Source organism: Carcharodon carcharias, chromosome 2, assembly GCF_017639515.1.
Source record: "Carcharodon carcharias isolate sCarCar2 chromosome 2, sCarCar2.pri, whole genome shotgun sequence".
In the NCBI taxonomy this organism is placed as follows: Eukaryota; Metazoa; Chordata; class Chondrichthyes; order Lamniformes; family Lamnidae; genus Carcharodon; species Carcharodon carcharias.
Genome location: NC_054468.1, coordinates 32,712,887 through 32,735,797, shown reverse-complemented (window position 1 = coordinate 32,735,797; position 22,911 = coordinate 32,712,887). Strand labels below are relative to the sequence as shown.

Here is a 22,911-nt window from a genome sequence, read left to right as displayed (position 1 = left end):
TTTACTAAGTTAGTTTTAGTAATTCCGTCTTCATTCATCGCCAAATCCTGCAAGTGTTATCCTTGCTTCCTGTATTATAATGAAAAAAGTAAATTTAATATTCTTACACCTAATAAGCCGACAATTTTCAATGTTTAAGAATTAATACTGGACATCAAATCTTTTGCAAGTAAAACCTGCAGCACTTGACTTCAAATACAAGTTGAATACCCTTCAGTGAACACTAAGAGAAGACTGATCTATCCACCTCACAAACTAGGGGTAGGCTACTGACCCCTGAATCAAGAACATTAAGAATTAAAGTTACACCAAACAATGTACAATATTTAAAATATATAAACATTGTAGGGGGTGATTTCAAGAATGTAATCTAATACAATATATAATTATTTGCTTGTCACAACTGGTCCACCTGTCATAACCAACCTTTCCAACATTGATCAAGTTCAAGGTCAAATGAAAAGACCCGTGTTTATATACCACCTTTCGTGACCACCAGATGTTTTATAGCTAATGAAGTACTATTGAAGTGTAGTCACTATTGAAATGTAGGAAAAGATAGTGGGTCAATAAAGACATGTAGATCGAACGTTCTTGTACTTCCAATTAAGAAAGAATTTTGTTGTGCTTTCTAGGGGCATAGAGAGGGGAGAAAAGAAAAAGAAAAACCATAGAATCATATTGAAAAAGGCCACTCGACCCATAGGGCAGAATTTAGCCCTTGTCGGGTGGTCGGCGTGATTGAGGCTGGAAGGCAATTTCATGCTGGCACAGAGCTGTCTCAGGGAGATGAAGAGTTTTAAAAGATAATAAAGAACAAAGAAAAGTACAGCACAGGAACAGGCCCTTTGGCCCTCCAAGCCTGCGCCGATCATATTGCCCATCAACTAAAACATTTTGCACTTCCAGAGTCCGTATCCCTCTATTCCCATCCTATTCATGTATTTGTCAAGCTGCCTCTTAAACACCACAATCGTACCTGCTTCCACCACCTCCTCTGGCAGCGAATTCCAGACACAGTCTGAAAATTAGAAAAATGTTACAAAACATGTCCTCTCATATGACTCTGTCACATGAGTAGGGACATGTAAGTGAAGTCTGAAAAATTTTATTTCATTTTTATTTGATGTTGGAAACCTCATCCCGTCCGTGGATGAAGTTTCTAAAAAAGCGCTTGGCCTTTTCACCTGCCCGCCAACTACAAGTTGGACGGGCAGCAAAAAATTCTATTTCATCGATCCTTTAATGGCTATAATACGCCTTTTAATTGTCAGCGGATGCGCTGCTAAGTCCAGCGCACGCCCGCTGACCAAAATATCGCGCGCATGTCCATTGACGTCGGGACGCTCGCCCGACGTCAACACGTGTCATTTTAAGCTTGAGCAGGTCAGGCACGCGACCACCTGCTGAGGTAAAAATTTTGCCCATTGTGCCTGGACCAGCTCTTTGAAAGATCTATCAAATTAATCCCATTGCTTTTCTTTTCCTAAAGCCCTGCAGGATTTTCTCTTCAAGTATATATCCACATCACTTTTGAATTTTATTGAATCTGCTTTCACCACCATGTCAAGCCAGAAAATAGTTACATTAATATTATCCAAGTATCATTTCATATAGTACCTGTGATGATGGCATTTCCTTCATAGTTAAAAGCACATGAGAAAATTTCATCAGTGTGCCCTTCTAGCACCTGAAGGCATTGGCCTGTGCGAGGATCCCAAAGCCTGGATGTCTTATCAGAACTGCCTGTAAGAATGCGACTGCCCTGAGGATTGAAACAAATCTGACAAAAGCATTGTAACATTAGGACATTGTGCAGTCGTCACTAGAACTGTTAATATTGCCTGAAAGAGGCTGTAGTAACATTACTTTTATAGTTAAAATGCAATCTTAGCTCTAAATATGATTTTTAAAAGCATGATTGCTTAGCACAGTCAATGATGGAGCTGCCATTGTTCCTTACAGGTGTTGCTGTATATACACATATTTAAAGTAAAATCTGATTTCTCTTCATCTCAGCATATATTCATGTGGGAAGACCACCCAATCCTGCTGATAATTTCTTGTCAAGCACCTGTACATTCCTTGTTTGCAGAAATCAAGTTGACTAAACATAATGAGGCCAATGTTTCATTTGCACCTGCACCTGCTGTGATGTCAGCGGTGCGACAGCATTGCATGCCAAAAGCTGGCATCAGGAAAACATGCATTTTCTGATCCAGCTTCATTCAGCTGCTGCTGGCGAGCCACAGGTAGAAAATGTGCGCCTCACCTGCAATTGTAAGAGGATGGGAAAACAGTGGACTTCTATTCTGAGCTAACTAGTAGAGGGAAATAATCTTGGTGGGGGTCATTGAATGGTCCTGCATTCCTGTTCTTCCAGAATTCATCAAAAAAAAACTCCTGGGTTGTTTTCAGAGCAGCCTCCAGTGGTTTCTGTCCTTGTATATCTGCAAATTGCAGTTGGAGTCATACAACCAATGGGGCCCCGGTTTGCATACTTAAGCAAACTTGGCTGTTTACTTGCCAATTTACAAACCTGCTTGAAAATTGTCCTGGGCATCAATTTAACAGTGGAGATACACCCCTACAGATTTTTAACTGTTAGTTGCTCATTTCTCAGCTGATGTCAAACTAACCCCTTCAGCACTAACATTATGTCAGGGACTATTCCCTTAGGTTTCCAGTGTCCTCTGGCTTCCCACTTAATTTTCACTCCTGCCCAATGGCCCTGATATCATTCCTACTGGATTCGGGCAAAGTGATTGCTAAAAATCTTTTTATATTATTTTGTTTGGAATCGCATTCATTTTCCATGAAATCTGGTACGAGATTTTTGCCAATAAAATGATGCTTGTCTTATTCTTGCTATGTTGCTTGTTAAGGTTATCACTGCAACTGAATCTGAATGGAGTGGAAAGAGGTTTACTGTACAAACATAGTCTTCAATATCACATAAAACACAGCACTAAAACCATTGTTGGTATAGTAACCTCAGGAGGCTCATGGTTTTGTATAAGGTGACCATAGGCATTTGCAGCTTCCTGGAAGAAGGCCTCCTGCTAAGTGGACCAGATGGGCATGCATTATCAGGAGCTAGCAAAGTCACCACTGGCCTTAATTGTTTTGCTTCTGGCTCCTTCCAGGGCTCTGCAGGTGATATTTTCAGAATCTCACAATCTGCTGCCAATAACGCATCTCACATGTGACCAATGCCATGTTTACCAGGGCCAGGATCTATAAGCACTTCTCAACAGATCAGGCCAGCCAGAATAAGTGGGCACTTGACTTTGTTGCTCTGCCTGATTTCCACAGCTCCAGGGTGTCACTGACTGCACATATGACAATCAAGGCACACCACATTACCCTGGAGTCCTCATCAACTGAGGGGTTCCACTCCATCAATATTCAACTAGTCTGTAAACACAAAAAGGTCATGATACCTGTGTGTGTAAGATATTCAAACAGCTGTCACAAAGCTTTGGTCCTGCACCAGTCAAGGTGCCCTGAGATCTTCACAACTCAAAGTGGAGTTTACAGATGATTCCTTGGAGACAAGAGTTACCCTCTGATGATCTGGTTGATGCTACCCCTGAGGAACCCAGGCAATTATGTCCAGGAGAGATAAAAGAGAAGCCACCTGACCACCAGAGCTGTGATAGATCAAGCAATCGGTATGTTGAAGATGTGTTTTAGGTGCCCCAATGTATCTGGCAGTGCCCTTCAATATGCACCAGCCTGGATATCAATAATGATAGCGGTCTGCTGCAGCATGCATAACATAGCACAGCAGCAAAGACTGGAGCTCTGGAAGGAGGAAGGTCCTGAGTGCAATGCCTCTTCAGAGGAAGAGGAGAAGCAACATGAGAACCAGAGGAAGGAGGAGGGTGAATTGGCATGGGCACCAGCAGCTGCACATATAGCTGCCTGAGATGCCCAGGAAGGCCTGATTCAGACACAGTTCACTTGGATCAAGGCAGTGCAGCCACCAGGCAGCCAAATTCTGAACCCATTTAGCCTCCCCCAATCTTCAGTACAAAGCTGTCCCACAATCAATAATTCATTCTATTTACAATCACCCATTGCTTGTCTTTAACTCTTTTCTTACCACCCTTCATAAGTAGAAGGCCTTGCTCCAATCAATAGAAAAAAATGGCAATGTAGGAAATTGGAGCAAACTAATGAACTTTATCGTACAGAAAAACTGATTGTAAAATTAACAATCTAACTCTGTGTTAAAAATCCATGTATATATTCTTGTGCAACTACAATCTCTACTTTTCCTTCTTCAACTATTCCTACATGGTGTTATCCCTGTGGTTTCTGATGTAGAGCAAGGCTGCTCATAGTCAACATCCTCTCAGTTTTTTGCCCATAAGCCAGTGACTGCCAACCCTTACCCCCACCCCCCCACCCCCATCCACCCCCTGTGCAAGGCAAGACTTGAAAACCTGGCCATCAGGGTAGGAGACAGCATGTACGGATCTGAATGAGGAGGGGACCAAGGGATCAGAAATGGAGCAGAGTCCCCACTTCCTCCATCTTTCCTTTCATTGTCCACCTACATTTCTAGCAATGAGCTGGAGAGCACTTTGCTGCTTCTCAGTGATGTGCTGAATGGCCAAGGTTAGGTTTTCATCAAACCCGTTTAAGTTGGTAATTTGAGTGTGCAAGCCATGGCGATGCACTTGGCCAACTGCCAGGTCTGATGCTCAATGAGACAGCCAATCTTTCCATGGATATAGACATCAGCACAAAGGCCTAAAACATCATGGCACTCATGCTAAATACAGGGTGGCAGGAAGAATAAAAAAGGATATTATCTAAATGGTGAGCATTTGCAGAGCTCTGAGGTGCAGAGGGATGTGGGTAGCCCAGTGCATGAATCGTGAAAAGGTAGTATGCAGGTACAGCAAGTAATTAGGAAAGCTAATAGAATTTTGTCGTTTATTGCAAGGGGAATTGAGTACAAAAGTAGAGAGGTTATAATTCAGTTAGACAATACACTGGTGAGACCACATCTGCAGTACTATGTAAAGTATTGGTCTCCTTATTTAAGGTAGGATGTAAATGCATTGGAAGCAGTTCAGAGAAGATTGACTAGACTAATACCTGGAATGGGATGTTTTTCTTATGTGGAAAGGTTGGACAGGCCAAAATTATATCCTCTGGAGTTTAGAAGAATAAGAGGCGACTTGATTGCAAAAAGTAAGATCCTGAGGAATCTTGACAGGATGGATGTGGAAAGGAAGTTTCCTCTTGTGGAACAATCTAGAAGTAGGGGGGTCATTGTTTAAAAATAAAAGGTCACCCATTTGAGACAGAGGTGAGGAGAATTTTTTTTCTCTCAGGGTGGTGAGTCTTTGGAACTCTTTGCTTCCACCAGTCTTTGAATAGTTTTAAGGCAAAGCTAGATAGATTATTGATAAGCAAGGGAGTGAAAGGTTATCAAGGGTAGGTGGGAACGTGGAGTTGAGGTTACAAACAAATCAGCCATCATATTATTGAATGGCAGGGGCCAAGTGGCATACTCCTGCTCCTAATTTGTATGCTCGTATGTCCTCCAATCTCTCTCCAAACTTGCACAGTGCAGCTAGAAAGACTGACAGAACCTCACCCATTTCTGCTCCAGAATTTTCCTCTTCATCAACGGCCCCCAAGGCCCAGTATCTGCTTCCAGCTGAACAGAACTTGGAGGGTCCTGCAGCTTCCAAAAGGAACTCTCCACTAACCTTGTTTCTACCATCTGCTCCTGCCCACTTGTGAGACACGCTGTGAGAACCCACCGACTAACATTCCCTCTATTTCTATTTTATATACGAACATACAAACATGTGAAATAGCAGCAGAAATAGGCCATTTGGCCTCTCAAGCCTGCTCCACCATTCAATAAGATTATGGCTGATATACTTGTATCTTGAATTCCACATTACCATCTACCTCGATAACCTCTGATACTGTTGCCTAAGAAGAATCTATCTACCTCCAGCTTAAAGATATTCAATGACCCCATCTTCACTGCCTTCTGAGGCAGAGGGTTCCAAAGTCGCACGACCCTCAGAGAAAAAAATTATCCACATCTCTGTCATAAAAGGCCAAACCCTAATTTTAAAACAATGCCCCCTAGTTCTGGACTCACCCACAACAGAAAACATTATTTCCACGTCCACCTTGTCAAGGCCCTTCTGGATCCTATATACTTCAATCAAGTCACCCCTCACTCTTCTAAGCTCCATTGGGAATAAGCCAAGTCTGTCCAACCTATCTTCGTAAGACAACCCGCTCATTCCAGGTATCAATCTAGTGGACTTCCTCTGAACTGTCTCCAGCACATTTACATCCTTCCTTAATAAGGAGGCCAAAACTGCACACAGTATTCAAGATATGGTACCACCAAAGCCCTGTAAAACTGAAGCATAACATCCTTACTTTTATGTTCAATTCGTCTCATAATAAAGGATAGCATTCCATTAGCCTTCTTAATTACTTGCTCTGCCTGCATACCAACTTTTTGTGATTCATGCACTAGAATACCTTATTACCTCTGCACCTCAGAATTCTGCAGACGTTCTTCATTTAAGTAATACTCTGCTTTTTTTGTTCTTCCTGCCTAAGTGAACAACTTCACATTTTCCCACATTAAACTCCATTTGCCAGATCTTTGCCCATTCACTCAACCTATCTATATCCAACCTCATGTCCTCTTCACAACATACTTTCCTACCTATCTTTCTGTCATCTGCAAATTTAGCTACTATGCCTTCGCTCCCCTCATCTATATCATTGCTATAAATTGTAAAAAGTTGAGGCCCCAGCACAGACCTCTGCGAAATTCCACTCATCACATCCTGCCAATCAGAAAAAAGCCTATTTATGCATACTTCCTATTTTCTGCCAGCCCACCAATCTTCTATCCACGCTAATATATTACCCCCCACCCCATGAGCTTTTATTTTCTGCAATAACCTTTGATGTGGCACCTTATCAAAAGCCTTCTGGAAATCCAATTACAGCACATCTACAAGCTCTCTTTCATCCACAACGCATGTTACTTCTTCAAAGAACTCTGATAAATTGGTTAAATGTGATTTCCCTTTCATAAAACCTGTTGACTCTTCCCAATTAGTGCCCAGCTATAAACTCTTTAATGATTGATTGTAACACCTTCCCCATGACAGGCGTCAAGCTAACTGACCTATAGTTCCTGTTTTCTGGTTCTCTCCCTTCTTCAATAGAGGGTTTATACTTGCCAGTCTGATGGAACCTTTCCAGAATTTAGTGAATTTTGGAAAAGTAATACCAATGCATCTACTACCTCATTAGGCACCTCCTTTAAGACCTAGGATGAAGAGACTTGTCAGCCTGCAGCTCCAGATTGCTCAGTACCACTTCACTCGTGATTGTAATTTCAACTAGTATCTCTCTCCCTTCTACTTCCTGACTTACAACTATTACTGGAATGTTTTTTGTATCCTCTAAAGTGAAGGCAGATGGTGGAATTTTCCATCCCCCTGGCGTCGGGCGATCGGTGGTGTGAGTGAACAACATGGTGAGAAGGCCAAAAATTGGTTTCATGACATCGTGAAACCAGATTGCGAATGTCCGCTCACCCGTCAATGTTTTCTGCCAATGATATCGGGAACCTCAATGTAATACATCAACACATAATTATAAGCCGAGCAAGCTAGACTTATTCCTCCCCGCTGGATCATCCACCCACCTGACGTGTTTCACAACAGCATATAAAAGGCATGCACTTGGCAGGCTGCATTTTAAGGAGAACTCGGAAGTGAGTGCACAGTAATTCTGCGGAGCGCTCGCGAGGGACACCTGTTGGACTTCAAGGTTGAGGCACGTTGGGGGGGGGCGGGGGTGACAAAGGCTGCCCTGCAATTGAAGGTAGTACACAAGCACGTGAGGGATGAGGGGTGGTGGGCGAGGGAGGTGGTTACACATTAGGGACACTTTGTATAAAATGACCATTCCTCTGCAGCTGAGACAGTTCAGGCACAGCCACATTGATATAATTGGAGTTGGACCTCTCGCTTATCTGTCCACTCAAGCAACGCAAAGGCACGAAAGTATCACCAAGTGCTCCAGAGCTTTTCATCCCTCGGGCACAGACTGCAAACTGAGCATTTTAGTAGATTGCAGAACAGTTGGGCAACTGAGCATGTTGTACAATCTCTTTGCGAAAGCTGGCCGTGGAGCAGTCACAGGTAGAAGAGCTCACAGTCCCTTGCAATGTCATCATCCTGGTTTGGACCATTTTCCCTCATGGTTCAAGCCAACAATGCAACTTTGCAGCTTAGGTGAGGAGAATGCCTGCGCCTGAGCCGAGAGCACAGCATGCAGCCCAAAGGGGAAGGCTGCTGCCAATCGGTCAGGTGGAGTGGGGCGAAGGAAGGTGGGGATTTGGGCAGCCATGCAGCGCACTAATCTCTGACCATCCAAGTGGTGGCCAGCATTCTCCGGGAAGCATTAAGGGGTCTTCCAGCTTAAGCAATGCAGTTTCTTAGTACATCCATGCTAACTCACGTGTCTCTCTCTTTCCTCCTGCAGGAGGAGTACATCAGGATCATGGAGCATGGTGAATTAGCTGTATGCTTCGTGGCGTACAGATAGCGAAGACGACAGAGAAGAGACAACTGAGGCGACTGGTTGAGCAGAGGGGGGACCAGCTCCCTCTGGAAGAAGCGGCGGCTGGGGCTATAGATACCGCCTTTCATTTCTGCAGGTGACCGAGAACTAGTGTCGTCGAAGACTGCACATGTCTAGGGAACTGGTCAGTCACATCTACTACTGCAGGATTTGGTGCCACATGGACATGGAGGACATCCGCTGCCAGTGGCCATGAAACTGACAATGGCACTCAATTTATACGCCAGTGGCTCCTTTCAGGGCTCTACAGCTGACCTCTGTGGGGTCTCACAAGCCTCCACCTACAAATACATAAATGTTGTCATGGATGCTAAAGGAATAGAGTATAAAAATAGGGAAGTGTTGTTGCAACTATACAAGGCATTGGCGGGACCGCTCCTGGAGTGCTGTGCACAGTTTTGGTCCCCTTACTTGAGGAAGGAAGTAGTTGCATTCAAGGCGGTTCAGAAGAGGTTCACTGGATTGATTCCAGAAATATGGGGCTCGTCTTATGAGGAGAGATTGAGGAGAGTTTAGGCCTATACGAGCTAGAGTTTAGAAGGATGAGAGGAGATCTAATTGAGGTATATAAGATGCTAAAGGGGATAGACAAAGTAGACGTGAAGCAGATGTTTCCCCTTATGGGGCATTCTAGAATGAGGCGCCATAGTTTTAGGCTAAGGGATGGTAGATTTAAATTGGAGATGAGGAGGAATTACTTTTCTCAAAGGGTCGTGAATCTGTGGAATTCACTACCTCAGAGTGCAGTAGATGTCAGGACGCTGAATAAATTTAAGGAGGAGATAGACAGATTTTTAATTAGTAACGGGTCGAAAGGTTATGGGGAGAGGGCGGGAAATTGGAGTTGAGGCTGAAATTAGATCAGCCATGATTGTATTGAATGACGGGAAAGGCTTGAGGGGCTGAATTGCCTACTCCTGCTCCTAGTTCTTATGTTGTTCACAGGGACACACAACTTTGTGTATTTCACCCAGGACCAGGACAGCCAGGATACAAGAGCAACTGGATCTCGGGTTTCTCACAGGTGCAGGGTGACATCAACTGCACTCAAATGGCACTCAGAGCTCTGTCACAACATGCAGTCAACTATGTCAACCACAAGGGCTTCAATTTGCTGAATGTGCAGCTGGTGTGCGATGGTACGGCTAGATGATGGCGTGGTGGACGAATGACAGCCCGCCCGCAATGGAAACGGTATGTTTCCTGGGGATGCGTAATTAATGCGGTGGGTTTGAGATGATACGGCATGAAAAGCCACCATTGCATGTTTTACCCGCCCACTACCGCACTTAGTGAAAATCTGGGATGATTCCGCCCAAAAAACAAAATATTTGTTCATTTCATCGGCCATTTCCTTATTATCTACAATTAACTCCCCGTTCTCAATCTCTAGGGGACTGATGCACTGCACTTACACTTATCCTTTTTAAATACCTGTAGAGACTCTTGCTATCCATTTTTACATTTCTAGCTAACAACCATTCATAATCTAATTTCTTTCTACCAATTAACCTTTTAGTCATTCTCTGCCATTCTTTATATTCAGAACAATCATCTGACCTGCCATTTATCTTTGCGCAGTTATATGTTTTTTCCTTAAATGTGATGCGTTCCTTAACTTCTTTAGTTAACAGATGGTGGGTCCTCCCCTTAGAATTTTTCTTTATAGTAGGAATATACTTATTCTGATGCTGGAATTTTCTGGCCCCTCTGACATCGGGTGTAATGGTAAATGGAGGGCAGTGCACAGTATGGCAAGATGGCCAAAAATCGGTTTCAGGCCGTCGTGAAACCAGTTTGCGATCATCCGCTCTGCTGATCAATGGCAGGCCCACTTCCAGATGCCGCATGTCGGGAGCCTAATTTCAAAACTTTACCATCTCATTATAAGCCCTGCTTGCCGGAATCATCCCCCCATGCTGGATCATCCGGGTACGTGGGTGTGTTTCACAACTGTATATAAGCAATGCGCGAGCTGCGCTTTGCTCAGGATTTTGAGGTTTGTTTGCCTACCTTGCTTCGGGCAGCACTTGCGGTCATCAGCACCAGGCTTCACCGGCAACACCACATCACTTTCGGGGGGCTCATGTGCAGTTCCCTACCTACCAGACCAGCTGTAAGGTGGGGGTGGCTTTTCAACAGCTGCAGGGCTAGGGCTTACTTGGGGAAGGGGGAGAAGTGGCCTCAGGCAAGGGAAGAGGCTGCTGGTCGAGGGCTGTACAGGGGAAGTGGGTACCCCAGTCTATGTATGGGGGCACATGTTGATCTGTACAAGTGGCCTCAAGATGGTGAAGGCTAAGGAGATAGTCTCCAGAGGAGATGAAGCCAGATAGAGTTGTGAGAGTGTGTATGAAAGAGTGCGTGGTGATGTCCCTTGAGCTGGCAGTCAGTGAATGCGTGATGGGCTTGTGAGTGTGTGAGCTTACAGTGATAAGATGGTTGCCTTAATCTGACGGCACAGGTGAGATCATTCATCTGTTTTCTGCACTGGATGGCTGACTTTTTGTGTGCAGCATTGGCATTGACCACCTCTGCCACTGTCTCCCAAGATGGAGTGGTGAAACTGATGGGCCTCCTGCAGCCAGAGTGGGGGTAGAGGACATCATGGCGGACCTCCACAGCACCCAGAAGGTGTCCCAAAGATGTGTCACTGAATCAGGCGGCTGCACTCTTCTTGGCTTTTGGGACCATGTCTTCACTGGGCCAGTCCTGGACTGCATGCATGCGGCTGCATTTTAAATATGGCGCCCTGCACGAGGAAGCAATGAGCTAACAATGTGGCGGGCAAATCGAAGGCCGCCCTCCAGCGAGATGGCTGCATAATTAATGAGATGGAAATGGGATAATATGGCACAAAAACTCACGGAGGGTAAAACAACTTTCATCCCGCCCACTACCATACCTTGTGCAAGTCTGGGACAATTCCACCCTCAGTATTTTGAAACATCCCCTTAAATATCTGCCACTGCCTCTTGATTGATCTATTCTCAAGCCTCGTATCCCAGTTCACTACAGTTAGCTCAGCTTTCATGCCCACATCGTTGCCCTTATTTAAGTTTAAATTACTAGTCTTAGACTCTTTCAAACTGGATGTAAAATTCAATCATCTTGTGGTCGCTGGTACCTAGATATGCCTTTACTCTGAGGTCATTAATTAATCCTGTCGTGTTACACAATACCAAGTCTAATATAACTTGTTCCCTGGTTGGTTCCAGAATGTGCTGCTCTAAGAAAGTATCTGGAAAGCATTCTATGAACTCCTCACCCAGGCTACTACTGCCAATCTGATTTTTCCAGTTTATATGTGAATTAAAATCACCCAGGATTATTGCTGTCCCTTTATCATAACCACCCAATATTTCTTATTGTATACTTTGTCCTGCACTGTGGCTACTGTTAGGGAGCCTGGCGACCACTCCCACTAGTGACTTCTTTCCCCTGCTATTCCTCATCTCCACCCAAACTGATTCTACAGCCTGATTTCCTGAACCAAGGTCATCTCTAACTATTGCACCAATGCCATCCTTGATTAACAGTGCACGGTCCATTCATTTAAGGGCAAGGGGCCTTTAAATTTGTTTGCCCAGCCGCATACGTACAGTGACTTGAAAGGGCTGATTTGAGCTTATCCTGCGCAGGAACATCTGGGTTGGTTACACAGCTTAGAGGAAATATTGCCAACTCCTGTCTTGCGGTTCTACTGAAGTGTGTGTATCTGAGTTGGTGGGTGTGCGTCAGTCTTGTGATTGTCCATCCTCAGCATGAGTGACTTCCTTTAAGGAGTCTTCAACCTCCTCTGGTACCTCCTCCTCTGGTACCAGTGTCCTGTGGGACACTGAAGGGCCTATGGGAAATAAAAGTCATGAATTAGAACAGTCAAGGTAAGAGGGTGATAATTTATCATTGTGCACATTCATACTTCAGTGGCTTCTTATATCAAGTCAGTATGAGTGAGTGTTGTATGCCACATGGTTATTATTTAATTCCATTACCTAGGTACCTGGGAGAGCCCCATCTCCAATCACCAGGCATCCTGAGTCTTGGCTTATCTTCAGCCATGAAGATGCATGACTGCCTCCTTTCTCAAAATGTCCAGATAATTTTCCCCCGCCCTGATACATCACAATGTCTGCTATGACCAACAAACTCTGATTTAAAAAAAAACCTCTTCCTCCACAGCTGTCAGCATGGAGGGCCATATCCACTTCTCTGTCTCTCCCTGGTGTTCTGTGCTCTCTTCTCCTGCAAGGAGGAAAAGAAGGGATCTATGAGCATGAGAAAGTTTTGAGAGGATGGATATTTGTGGACAGTTACTGTGAGAATGAGTAGCAATGGTGCATGGTTAGATGGGGATGTGAGGAGGTGTCTTGACAGAGGGAAGGGTTCATATGCAAGATCAGGTGTGATGTGCAGGAGTAGACTTGGCAAGTCAGAGTGAGAGGGGTTGTGAGAAGATCCACATCCGGAAATACTTGAATGTTGTCACTCACCTTTCCTGCTTTGATTAGTTCATTAAAACTCTTCCAGGACATTGCACCTCCCTCCTCCTGCTGACTTTCACAGTGACTTCCAACCAGGCCTTCTTGTTCTCTGCACCAGGTTTCTTCCTCCCGTCAACAGAGAATAGAATCTCCCTGTGGGCTCTTACAGCTCACAGTATGATAAGGCTACATAAGGCTGCTTAACGAGCTAGAGCCCATGGTGTTGGGGGTAGTATATTAGCATGGAGAGAAGGCTAATAGAAAACAGAGAGCTGGGATAAGGGGGGCATTTTCAGGATGGCAATCTGTAACTAGTCGAATGCCACAGGGATCAGTGCTAGGGCCACAATTATTTACAATATATATTAAAGACTTGGATGAGGGAAGTGAATGTACTATTGCCAAGTTTGCAGATGACACAAACATAGGTGGGAGGGCAAGTGTTGAGGATGACACCAAGAGTCTACAGAGGGATAGAGACAGGTTAAGTGAGTGTGCAGAAACTTGGCAGATAAAATATAATGTGGGAAAATGTGAGGTTATTACTTTGGCAGGGGGAAATAAAGGAGCTGAATATTATTTAAATGGAGAAAGACAGCAGAAAGCTGCAACACCGAGGGATTTGGGGGTCCTCATGCATGAATCAAAAAAGCTAACGTACAAGTTCAGCAGGTAACAGGGAAGGCAAATGGAATGTTGGCCTTTATTTAAAATAGGGAAGTCTTCCTAAAACTGTACAAGGCATTAGTTAGACCACACCTACAATACTGTGAACAGTTTTGGTCCCCTTATCTAAGGAAAGATATACTGGCATTGGAGGCAGTCCAGAGAAGGTTCACTAGGTTGATCCCAGGTATGAATGGATTTTCTTATGAGGAGGGGTTGAGTAGGTTCGGCCTGTACTCATTGGAGTTTAGAAGAATGAGAGGTGACCTTATTGAAACATATAAGATTCTTAGGGGGCTTGACAGGGTAGATGCTGAGAGGTTGTTTCCCCTTGTGGGAGAGTCTAGGCCCAGAAGGCATAATCTCAGTGTAAGGGGTCACCCATTTAAGACAGAGAGATGAGGAATTTCTCCTCTCAGAGGGTAGTCAATCTGTGGAAATCTTTACCGCAGAGGGCTGTAGAGGCTGGGTCATTAAGTATATTCAAGAGTGAAATAGGCAGATTGTTAACCAGTAAGGGAATCGAGGGTTATGGGGAAAAGGCAGGAAAGTGGAGTTGAGGATTATCAGATCAGCTATGATCTCATTGAATGGTGGAGCAGACGCGATGGGCCAAATGGCCTACTTCTGCTCCTACATCTTATGGTTTCATCTCTAGAGAGGCATCTGTGAGGTGTGGTGCTGCCTTGCAAAATTCTGAGTTCATTGCTTCAGGTTTCGGCTCTATTAAATGCCTGCAAAACGCTTCAATTCTCATCCTAGCAATGCCTTTTAAATAGCTGAGTTGAATAGACTGATGCAGTTTGTTATCATGCCTGCTCACGCTAATTGGTTCCGAATCCAGAAATCAGGTGCAAACGCAGTGGTTACATTAAAAAGCTACTTCCAAAATGCTTCTGAATTTTCCAGGCTCCCACATGCTTCTGGGCTCCCCTCCTGCCAGTGGCAGAAACCCAACTCACAGTGGCCTGTTTCTCTTGCAAGAAATTGGTATTTGATCTCTGAACTGTGTCATGATCTGTCATTCCCGAATTGTGCCAGAAGTATGTCAGGTGTCATATCGGCTTGGGCATCTTGTAGTCATTCAAGGTGCCCATCTGAAATGGGTGTTAGATTTGTTTCACAACAGTTGCAAGGCCTCAAAATGAAATTCAGATACAAATGGGTGGAACTTGGGCCTAGTTGTGCCAGGTTGAGTGGCTTAACCTGCCATCCTTAAAGAGAAACTCTGAAGGTCACTCAAAAATAGGCAAAGAAAATTTGTTTGCATGTTCAGAAGAAACAAGAGTGCTCCTCTGCAGCCCACAAAAATGCTCTGGTCTGTTGTTGGTGCATTTCAGTCTTCCCCAAGACAAGATCTTAAAACCAGCTCTGCATAAGAACCAGCTCTTTCCAATCAACAAGTTGAAGTGGGGCCCCGTTTGCACTCACAACATTTATATGAGGTCTGAAAGCAACATTGACACAGCACAAACCAATATTCAGAGCAATGTCATTTTTTATTCGTTCATGGGATGTGGGCATCGCTGGCTGGGCCAGCATTTATTATCCATCCCTAATTGGTCTTGAGAAGATGGTGGTGAGCTGCCTTCTTGAACTGCTGTAATCCATGTGGTGTAAGTACACCCGCAGTGCTGATAGGCGGAGTGTTCCTGGATTTTGACCCAACAACAGTGAAAGAACGACGCTATATTTCCAAGTCAGGATGGTGAGTGGCTTGGAGGGGAATTTCCAGATGGCGTATTCTATCACATTCCTGAATTGTGCCTTGAAGATAGTGAACAGAATTTGGGGAGTCAGGAGGTAAGTTACTCGTTGCAGGGTTCTAAGCCTCTGACCTACTCTTGTAGCCACAGTATTTATATGGCTAGTCCAGTTCAGTTTCTGGTCAATGGTAACTCCTAGGATGCTGATAATGGAGGTTTCAGTGATGATAATGCTATTGACTGCCAAGGGGAGATGGTTAGATTCTCTCTTGTTGGAGATGGTCATTGCTGAAGATGTTTAAGCCAAGAACACAATCCTGAGGAACTCCAGCAGTGATGTCTTGGAACTGAGATAATTGACCTCCAACAACCACAACCATCTTCATTTGTGCTAGGTGTGACTCCAACCAGTGGAGGGTTTTTCCCCTGATTCCCATTGACACCAGTTTTGCCAGGGCTCCTTGATGCCACACTCAGTCAAATGCTGCATTGATGTCAAGGGCAGTCACTCTCACCTCACCTCTGGAATTCAGCTCTTTTGTCCATGTTTGAACCAAGGTCAGGAGCTGAGTGGCCCTGGCAGATGCTAATCAAGTGCAGCTTGATAGCACTGTTGATGACCCCTTTCATCACTTTACTGATGATCTAGAGTAGACCGATGGGACGGTAACTTTGACAGGGTTGGATTTGTCCTGCTTTTTTGTGTACAGGACATACCTAGGCAGTTTTCCACATTGCCGGGTAGATGCCAGTGTTGGAACAGCTTGGCTAGGGGTGCGGCAAGTTCTGGAGCACAGGTCTTCAGTATTGCCGGAATATTGCCGTGAGCGTAGCCTTTTCAGTATCCAGTGCCTTCAGCTATTTCTTGATATCACAGAGTGGATCGAATTGGCTGAAGACTGGCATCTGTGATGGTGCGGACCTTCGGAGGAAGCCAAGATGGATCACCTACTCAGCACTTCTGGCTGAAGGTTCTTATAAAGGCTTCAGCCTTATCTTTTGCACTGATGTGCTTGGCTTCCCTATAATTGAGGATGGGGATATTTGTGGAGCCTTCTCCTCCAGTGAGTTGTTTAATTGTCCACCATCATTCATGACTGGATGTGGCAGGACTGCAGAGCTTAGATCTGATCCGTTGGTTGTGGAATCGCTTAGCTCTGTCTATCACTTGCAGTTTATGCTGTTTAGCATGCAAGTAGTCCTGTGTTGTAGCTTCACCAGGTTGACAACCAGATTGACACCTTATTTTTAAAGAAGACTGGTGCTGCTCCTGGCATGTTCTCCTGCACTCTTCATTGAATTAGGGTTGATGCCCTAGCTTGGTGGTAATGGTAGAGTGGGAGATATGCCGGGCCATGAGGTTACAGATTGTGGTTGAGTATGTTTCTGCTGCTGCTGATGGCCCCCAGCGCCTCATGGTTGCCCAGTCTTTAGTTGCTAGATCTGTTCAAAATATATCCCTTTAGCATGGTGATAGTGCCACACAACATGATGGAAGGTATCCTCAATGTGAAGGCTGTTCTCCTGAATTTGTTTTGAGCGCAAGAAAAATTACGCCCCCTAAACCTTATCTTTTATGCAACCATTTTTCACCCAGTTTTTTTTAAACCTACCTTGGAGATTTCTCCTTCATGACCTTCTAGCTTCACCATACATTTGCGACTGGCTGCACTGTAAACTCTTGCAGTACCTTTAAGCAAAGAGTGAATATATTCAGCATTGTGGTTTTTCTGCACAAATGACATAAATATATAAAAACAACTGCAATGAAGGCATGAAATTTTCTCATGATTAACTCCAAATTAGATAATGATAAAAATTAAACAGTCCTCTATCTACCAGAGAATAATTCAAAGTATTACCTATTCCCCGGCTTCAGTTGACCTTTGGAAACCAGACAGAGATGTTATCAGAAACTAATTACCAACTTGTAATCACTCCCAAAGTTCAGTGGACTCCAATTTGGCAGAATGTGTGGCATGGAGTTTGCCCTCTCCTTAGTCTCTGTTCCATCCACTCCCTGGTGTGCCCCTGACACTATTGTCCACATACCTGTTGTAGCATTTATATGGACAGATCACCTGATTCTCTTCCATCACCGTGAGGATGCGGCAATACTCTCTGGTAAATGCATCCAAATACCTCCAAAAACACTGCAGAATACTTTCTGGCATTTTTCAATAGAAAAGGTTTCAAACATTTTAACTTACCTACAATCAGGGTGCCTGACCCTTTAAATAGCTCTATTGCAGAGCCTAGCTTGCTGTTTCATGCTTCCTTTTTTAGAACTGGACAGTGCAGGCATTTCCAGGACATATTTTGCCCAAGCTTGGAATCCTAGCATCACACCAGCTGGTTAGTCTGTAGCATTAGGGTAGTGCCAATTCATTTTGTTCAGGAAAACACATGGGATGCAACCCAGTGTGCCTATATCATGGACTTTGCAGTCAACAACCTACAGCGCAGCATGCCCCCAGGGATATAAGAAAGGCCATCACAATCATGGTCTTATATTGAATTTATGCCATCATCTTCTGTACTTTATTTTATAAAATTCATAATGCAGTGTAACTAAGTATATTTAATTGAAAGTGGGGCATGCAAGCACCAGAACATAAAAGAGGCATAATGAACACACTATTCCTTTCTATAGACCCACTTGTTAGTATACCTACCATCAGCTGATGCAGTTGCTATAAGCTGCCCTGTGTAATCAAAGCAAACATCCAGTACTTCATCTTCATGTCCAGACAATGTTGCCACACATTTTCCACTGACTGCATCCCAAAGCTAGAAAATAGTCAGTATTCATAAATCAAAATAATTCATTGTTGAAGACTCTTTAATGAAAGAAATGTAACTAATCTTACCTTGCACTTCAACGTACGGGGTAGGCAGGCAACTTGCCCAATTATTTTGCCAACACACCTGGAGATGCATAAGGAGGCCTGGAGTGGTGGCAGTGGGGAAATCATTGGCTAAACTGTATCCATGCCCAGAAAACCAGAGTGGAACAGGACTGTCACCTGTTCTGTTCAGGGCAGGAGTCCTACAACAGGTGGTAGACCCTTCATTAGCATATTCAAGGGGCCTAACACCTGTTTTGTGGCCACTCTAACTGAATGGCCTAACCAAATTCTGGTCAGCCGTTTCTCAGGTGAGCAGGCAATTGGACCCCAAAATTAGAATTCATGATGATCACTTTACATCCGGAAAATTGGTGCAACAGGATCCAATTTCTACCTCTACTGTTCTAGATTATAATGTACATACTCCTTTCCCTAACTAGCACCAAAGTCAGCTTTAATGAAACTGTGGAAGACATAGGACCACAGAAACATTGCGTGGCAGAGTCAGAACTTTAAATTTTCTTGTCTTCCTTTCTGGTCTCCGTTTGATACACATCATTCTATCAGAATAATAGCAAAGTGCTGTCAGGGTTCTACCAATGCTGCTAGGTAATACATAAGAGTACTGCGGGATGACTACCCTGTGCCCCTTCTTCATGAAAACACATAACCTATACTTGCCATTCTCATGTCCAATACCCTGATCAACATCAGGACCTCACCATAAGGGGACCTACAAGTATGCGCCCACTACTGGTCACCAGATGACACAGCAAATTGACAGGGTTATGTTCTACCAATAAACTGCCAGAGCTTAAATTGTGTAATGGAGTTGTTTCTAACATTTATAGTTTGTGAGAAGTCATGAGGCAAATAAAAGGACAAAAAAAATGTTAGTAAGAATACTTCACAACATTTGCATTTATATAGCAACTTTAATGTAGTAAAAACATCTCAAAGCCCATCACAGGATTGTTATCAGACTAAATTTGACAAAGGTCCACATAAAGAGATTTGCAGACAGGTGACCAAAAGCTTGGTCAAAGAGGTAGGCATTATGGAATGACTTAAAAGGAAGAGAAAGAGATAGAGAAGTGAAGAGATTTAGGGAGGGAATTCCAGAGCCTAGGGCCCAGGCATCTGAAGGCACGGTGACCATTGGTGGAAAGATGAAATCGAAGATTTACAAGAGGCCAGATTTGCAGGAGGACAGTCAGAAGATTTTTGGGCTGAAAGAGCTTACAGAGCTAGGGAAGGGCTACGCCATGGAAAGATTTGAAAACACCAATGAGAATTTTAAACTTGAGGCATTGCTGGGTTGGGAGTCTCTGTATATCAGCAAGTACAGGGATAATGAGTGATAGGTGAATGGGATTTGGCACAAGTCCTTGGTATGGGCAGCAGAGTTTTGGATGAGCTCAAGAATACAGAGGTGGAAGGCTAGCCAGGAGAGTATTGGAATAGTCGGGTCTGGTATTAAACAAAACATGGATGTGGGTTTTGGCAGCAGATGAGCTGAGGGAAGGGCAATATTGTGGATCCAGGTTTGGTTATGGAGAGGGAATGAGGTACAGTTCAGCTCAGGATCAAATAAGATGTCGAAATTGCAAACAGTCTGGTTCAGCCTCAGAAAGTGGTGAGGGATAGGGATGGAGTCAATGGCTAAACAATGGAGCTGGTGTTGAGGACTGAAGATAATGGCTTCAGTCTTTCCAATATTTAATGGGAAGAAATTTCTGCTCATTCAGTAATGGACGTAGGACAAGCAGCATGACAAATCAGACACAATGGCAGGGGCAAGAGAGGCAGTGGTGAATTAGAGCTGGCTGTCATCAGTGTACATGTGGAATCTGACATTGTGTTTTCAGATGTAATTGTCAGTTTATGGCCTGATTGAAATGCAATTTTAAGTATTAAAATAGGAACAGCATGAAAACCCCTCCCAATGCCTCAGTAAACAATTTATTTTGTAAATTTTCCTGTAGAGTACAGGCTCAAAACAAATCATGTCCCCCTTAAACAACCAGCACTATTCACCGTTCATCACTTTTCCTTCAATATTTCAGAAGCATAGGTAGTGCCAGGAACTTGAATGTTAGTAGCACCAACCTATTCACAGCTTGCAAAATCACTAATATTTATAGGTTCCTCTTCCATTTCATTAGTTTAATTTTAAAATTGAGGCAGGAGGAAAAGTAATAATAGCAAACAATTTTTAAGCAAGGAATATAACTAAAAATTAAATTCCAGACCTGCAGCCTGATTGAAAACAGCAGTGCCATTTCCCAATAAAGCTGAGAGAATTTTTACAGCATGGTGACACCATTTTGTGAGAATCTTACCGTGCAAGTTTTATCCATTGATCCAGTAGCAATAAGTGAACAGTCCCAATTAAACTGTGCACTGCTGATCTCTCCTCGGTGCCCAATCAGGGTGTGCATTCTCCTAACAGATCGCAGAATTAACAACAGCCAGTTAATATTCTCTAACTATTCAGATTACAAAGCTTTCTGTTCAAACTTACCCATGTTTGGATACAAGAATAAAGTACCAGAAAAGCAGACTGATGTACGAGTCACACACCCCTAGTTTAAAACCCAGGTGTATACAAATGCAACATCAGTATAGAATTTTACAATTGGTATTTATTCAAAATCAACTGGTAACTATTGCATGCTTGTTTCCCAAGGTTTCAGTCTTCAGTATAGGTAATTCAAATATTTGTAAAGATCACAACCACAAAATTTGTCTCCATAATGTCCATTATATGTTTTCAAAATGGCATGCACTCTGTGCAAAAACTGCTGGTGCAACCCTCACCAAAGACCATTTCAAGAAGGTCAGTAGCTTGGGTATCAAGAGCAAGTAGCAGAAGTATGCAGAGTAAGCAGATTGGGGCATTGTCACAAGGCAATGTCTCTTTTTTGAAGATAGATTTTCCAACTTTCTCCTGGCTGGAAATTTTGCAGTATGAACTGAGACAAAGCAAACTGTTTAAAAATCAAGGCCACATTCCAAGGTGAAGGTGAGAAACAAACAAATCACCCTCAAGGGAGTGCGAAGAGAGACATTTCCTATAATCCAGACACCCATTGAAACCCCTGTCTAAGGAAGAGACATTAAAAGTACAAAGTACTGGATATCGAAACAATGACTGCTACAGACAGACACACCCAAAACCTCTTGGAAATTCAAGATGAGAGATTGCCAGTGACACAGATGGCTCAAGAAAGTTTTCATCAGAGGAAACCAGCTGTGGGCTGCTCCCAATCTCCCCCTCTCTCTTTTAGAATAAAAGTGTCACCCAGTTCAAGAAGCCAACTCTACCAGAAACCTACCAGCGAACAAAGATCTCATAATAATTGCAACATCTTCTACATCTGACCACATCCAACAAACAAGCTAAATTGGCTGCAGCATTTAAAATCTACACCTCAAGGACAATAAAAGGACATTAACTATATATTCGTTTACCTTTTCTTTAGAGGACTCTAACTCTCCTTATTTCTGATACCCAGGACAGAATTTTGAGTTTGGGCAGGCACAGTCGGCAGGGCTGGGAGCGGGTGGGAAACAGCCTGCTGCCTGCAATCGGCCCCTGGCTGCAATTTCACACTGACGGTCCAATTAAGGCCCGAGCGTGAATGGCAGCTCCCCAATGGTGGGAAGGGGCGGGCAGGGGGCGGGGACCTGTCGGCCGCAGGGGCCAATGGTAACCCAGTGGCTGGTTTAAAACTGGCATAGTCAGGCCCTGGAAGGCTGCCGGCGAGGAAGACATCTTCAGTGTTGTCAGCAGGAGATTAAAAATTACAGATTCCAATGCAGCTGTAGACACCAGGCGGGAGGGCAAGCTGGGAGGTCACTCTGCCCCCCGTTTTTCTGATGAGTGCCTAGTGGTCCTCTTGGAGGAGGTGGCTGCCAGGAGGGACACCCTTGTCCCCAGAGATGGAAAGAGGAGGCCACTGCACTCTACACAAAGAGCTTGGGAGGAAGCAGCAATGCTGGTCAGCAGCCGTGATGCTGTGTGGTGTACCAGGTCCAGTGTCACAAGAGGTTTAACAACCTGCTGTGCTCAGGAATGGTGAGTACCGTGTTGGTATAGATCAGTGATCAGTCTGTTGAAGTGTTAAGGCCTGACCGTCACCACTCACCCCCCCACCGCCCGCCCGCCCGTGGAGCTCAGGGGTGTTAGAGTCTGAGTGTCAATTGTTAATGATGCCAGACCTGGCCAAGGGGGTGAGCCCTGGCTGCTTGGTCTGAGTGTCTTGCGGCTCGAGGGCCACGACTCGGATGTGCCTTCCAAGGTGCTCCTCAGGTGGGGTTGGCCAGGTTGCAATGGCGCTGCGGGTAAAGAGTGAACTAATCAATGCTCCTCCACCCTTTCAGGAGAAGACAGCTCTTAACAACATTGAAAGGTCGCGGACCAGCAGAGGCCCCGCTAACCTAATCCTAACCAGATACGAGCAGGTCGCCTTGGAGCTGGAGAGGTGCCACTTACCTCGGTCAACTTGGCCGCAGAGAGGATGGGGTGTCAGACAAAGGTAAGAA

At 44.3% G+C, this 22,911-nt stretch overlaps 1 protein-coding gene across 1 annotated transcript in view; it reads right to left on the bottom strand.

Moving 5' to 3' along the window:
• Nucleotides 1-22,911, bottom strand: part of daw1 (dynein assembly factor with WDR repeat domains 1) — a 79,677-nt gene continuing 56,766 nt past the window's right edge. The window contains exons 9-13 of the mRNA XM_041180893.1: nt 20,706-20,808; nt 18,190-18,304; nt 17,128-17,204; nt 1,621-1,783; nt 1-69 (exon numbers count right to left, since the gene is read on the bottom strand). Of these exons, the coding sequence (XP_041036827.1) occupies nt 35-69; nt 1,621-1,783; nt 17,128-17,204; nt 18,190-18,304; nt 20,706-20,808 (493 nt within the window). The 3' untranslated portion in view covers nt 1-34. The remainder of the gene's footprint in view (nt 70-1,620; nt 1,784-17,127; nt 17,205-18,189; nt 18,305-20,705; nt 20,809-22,911) is intronic.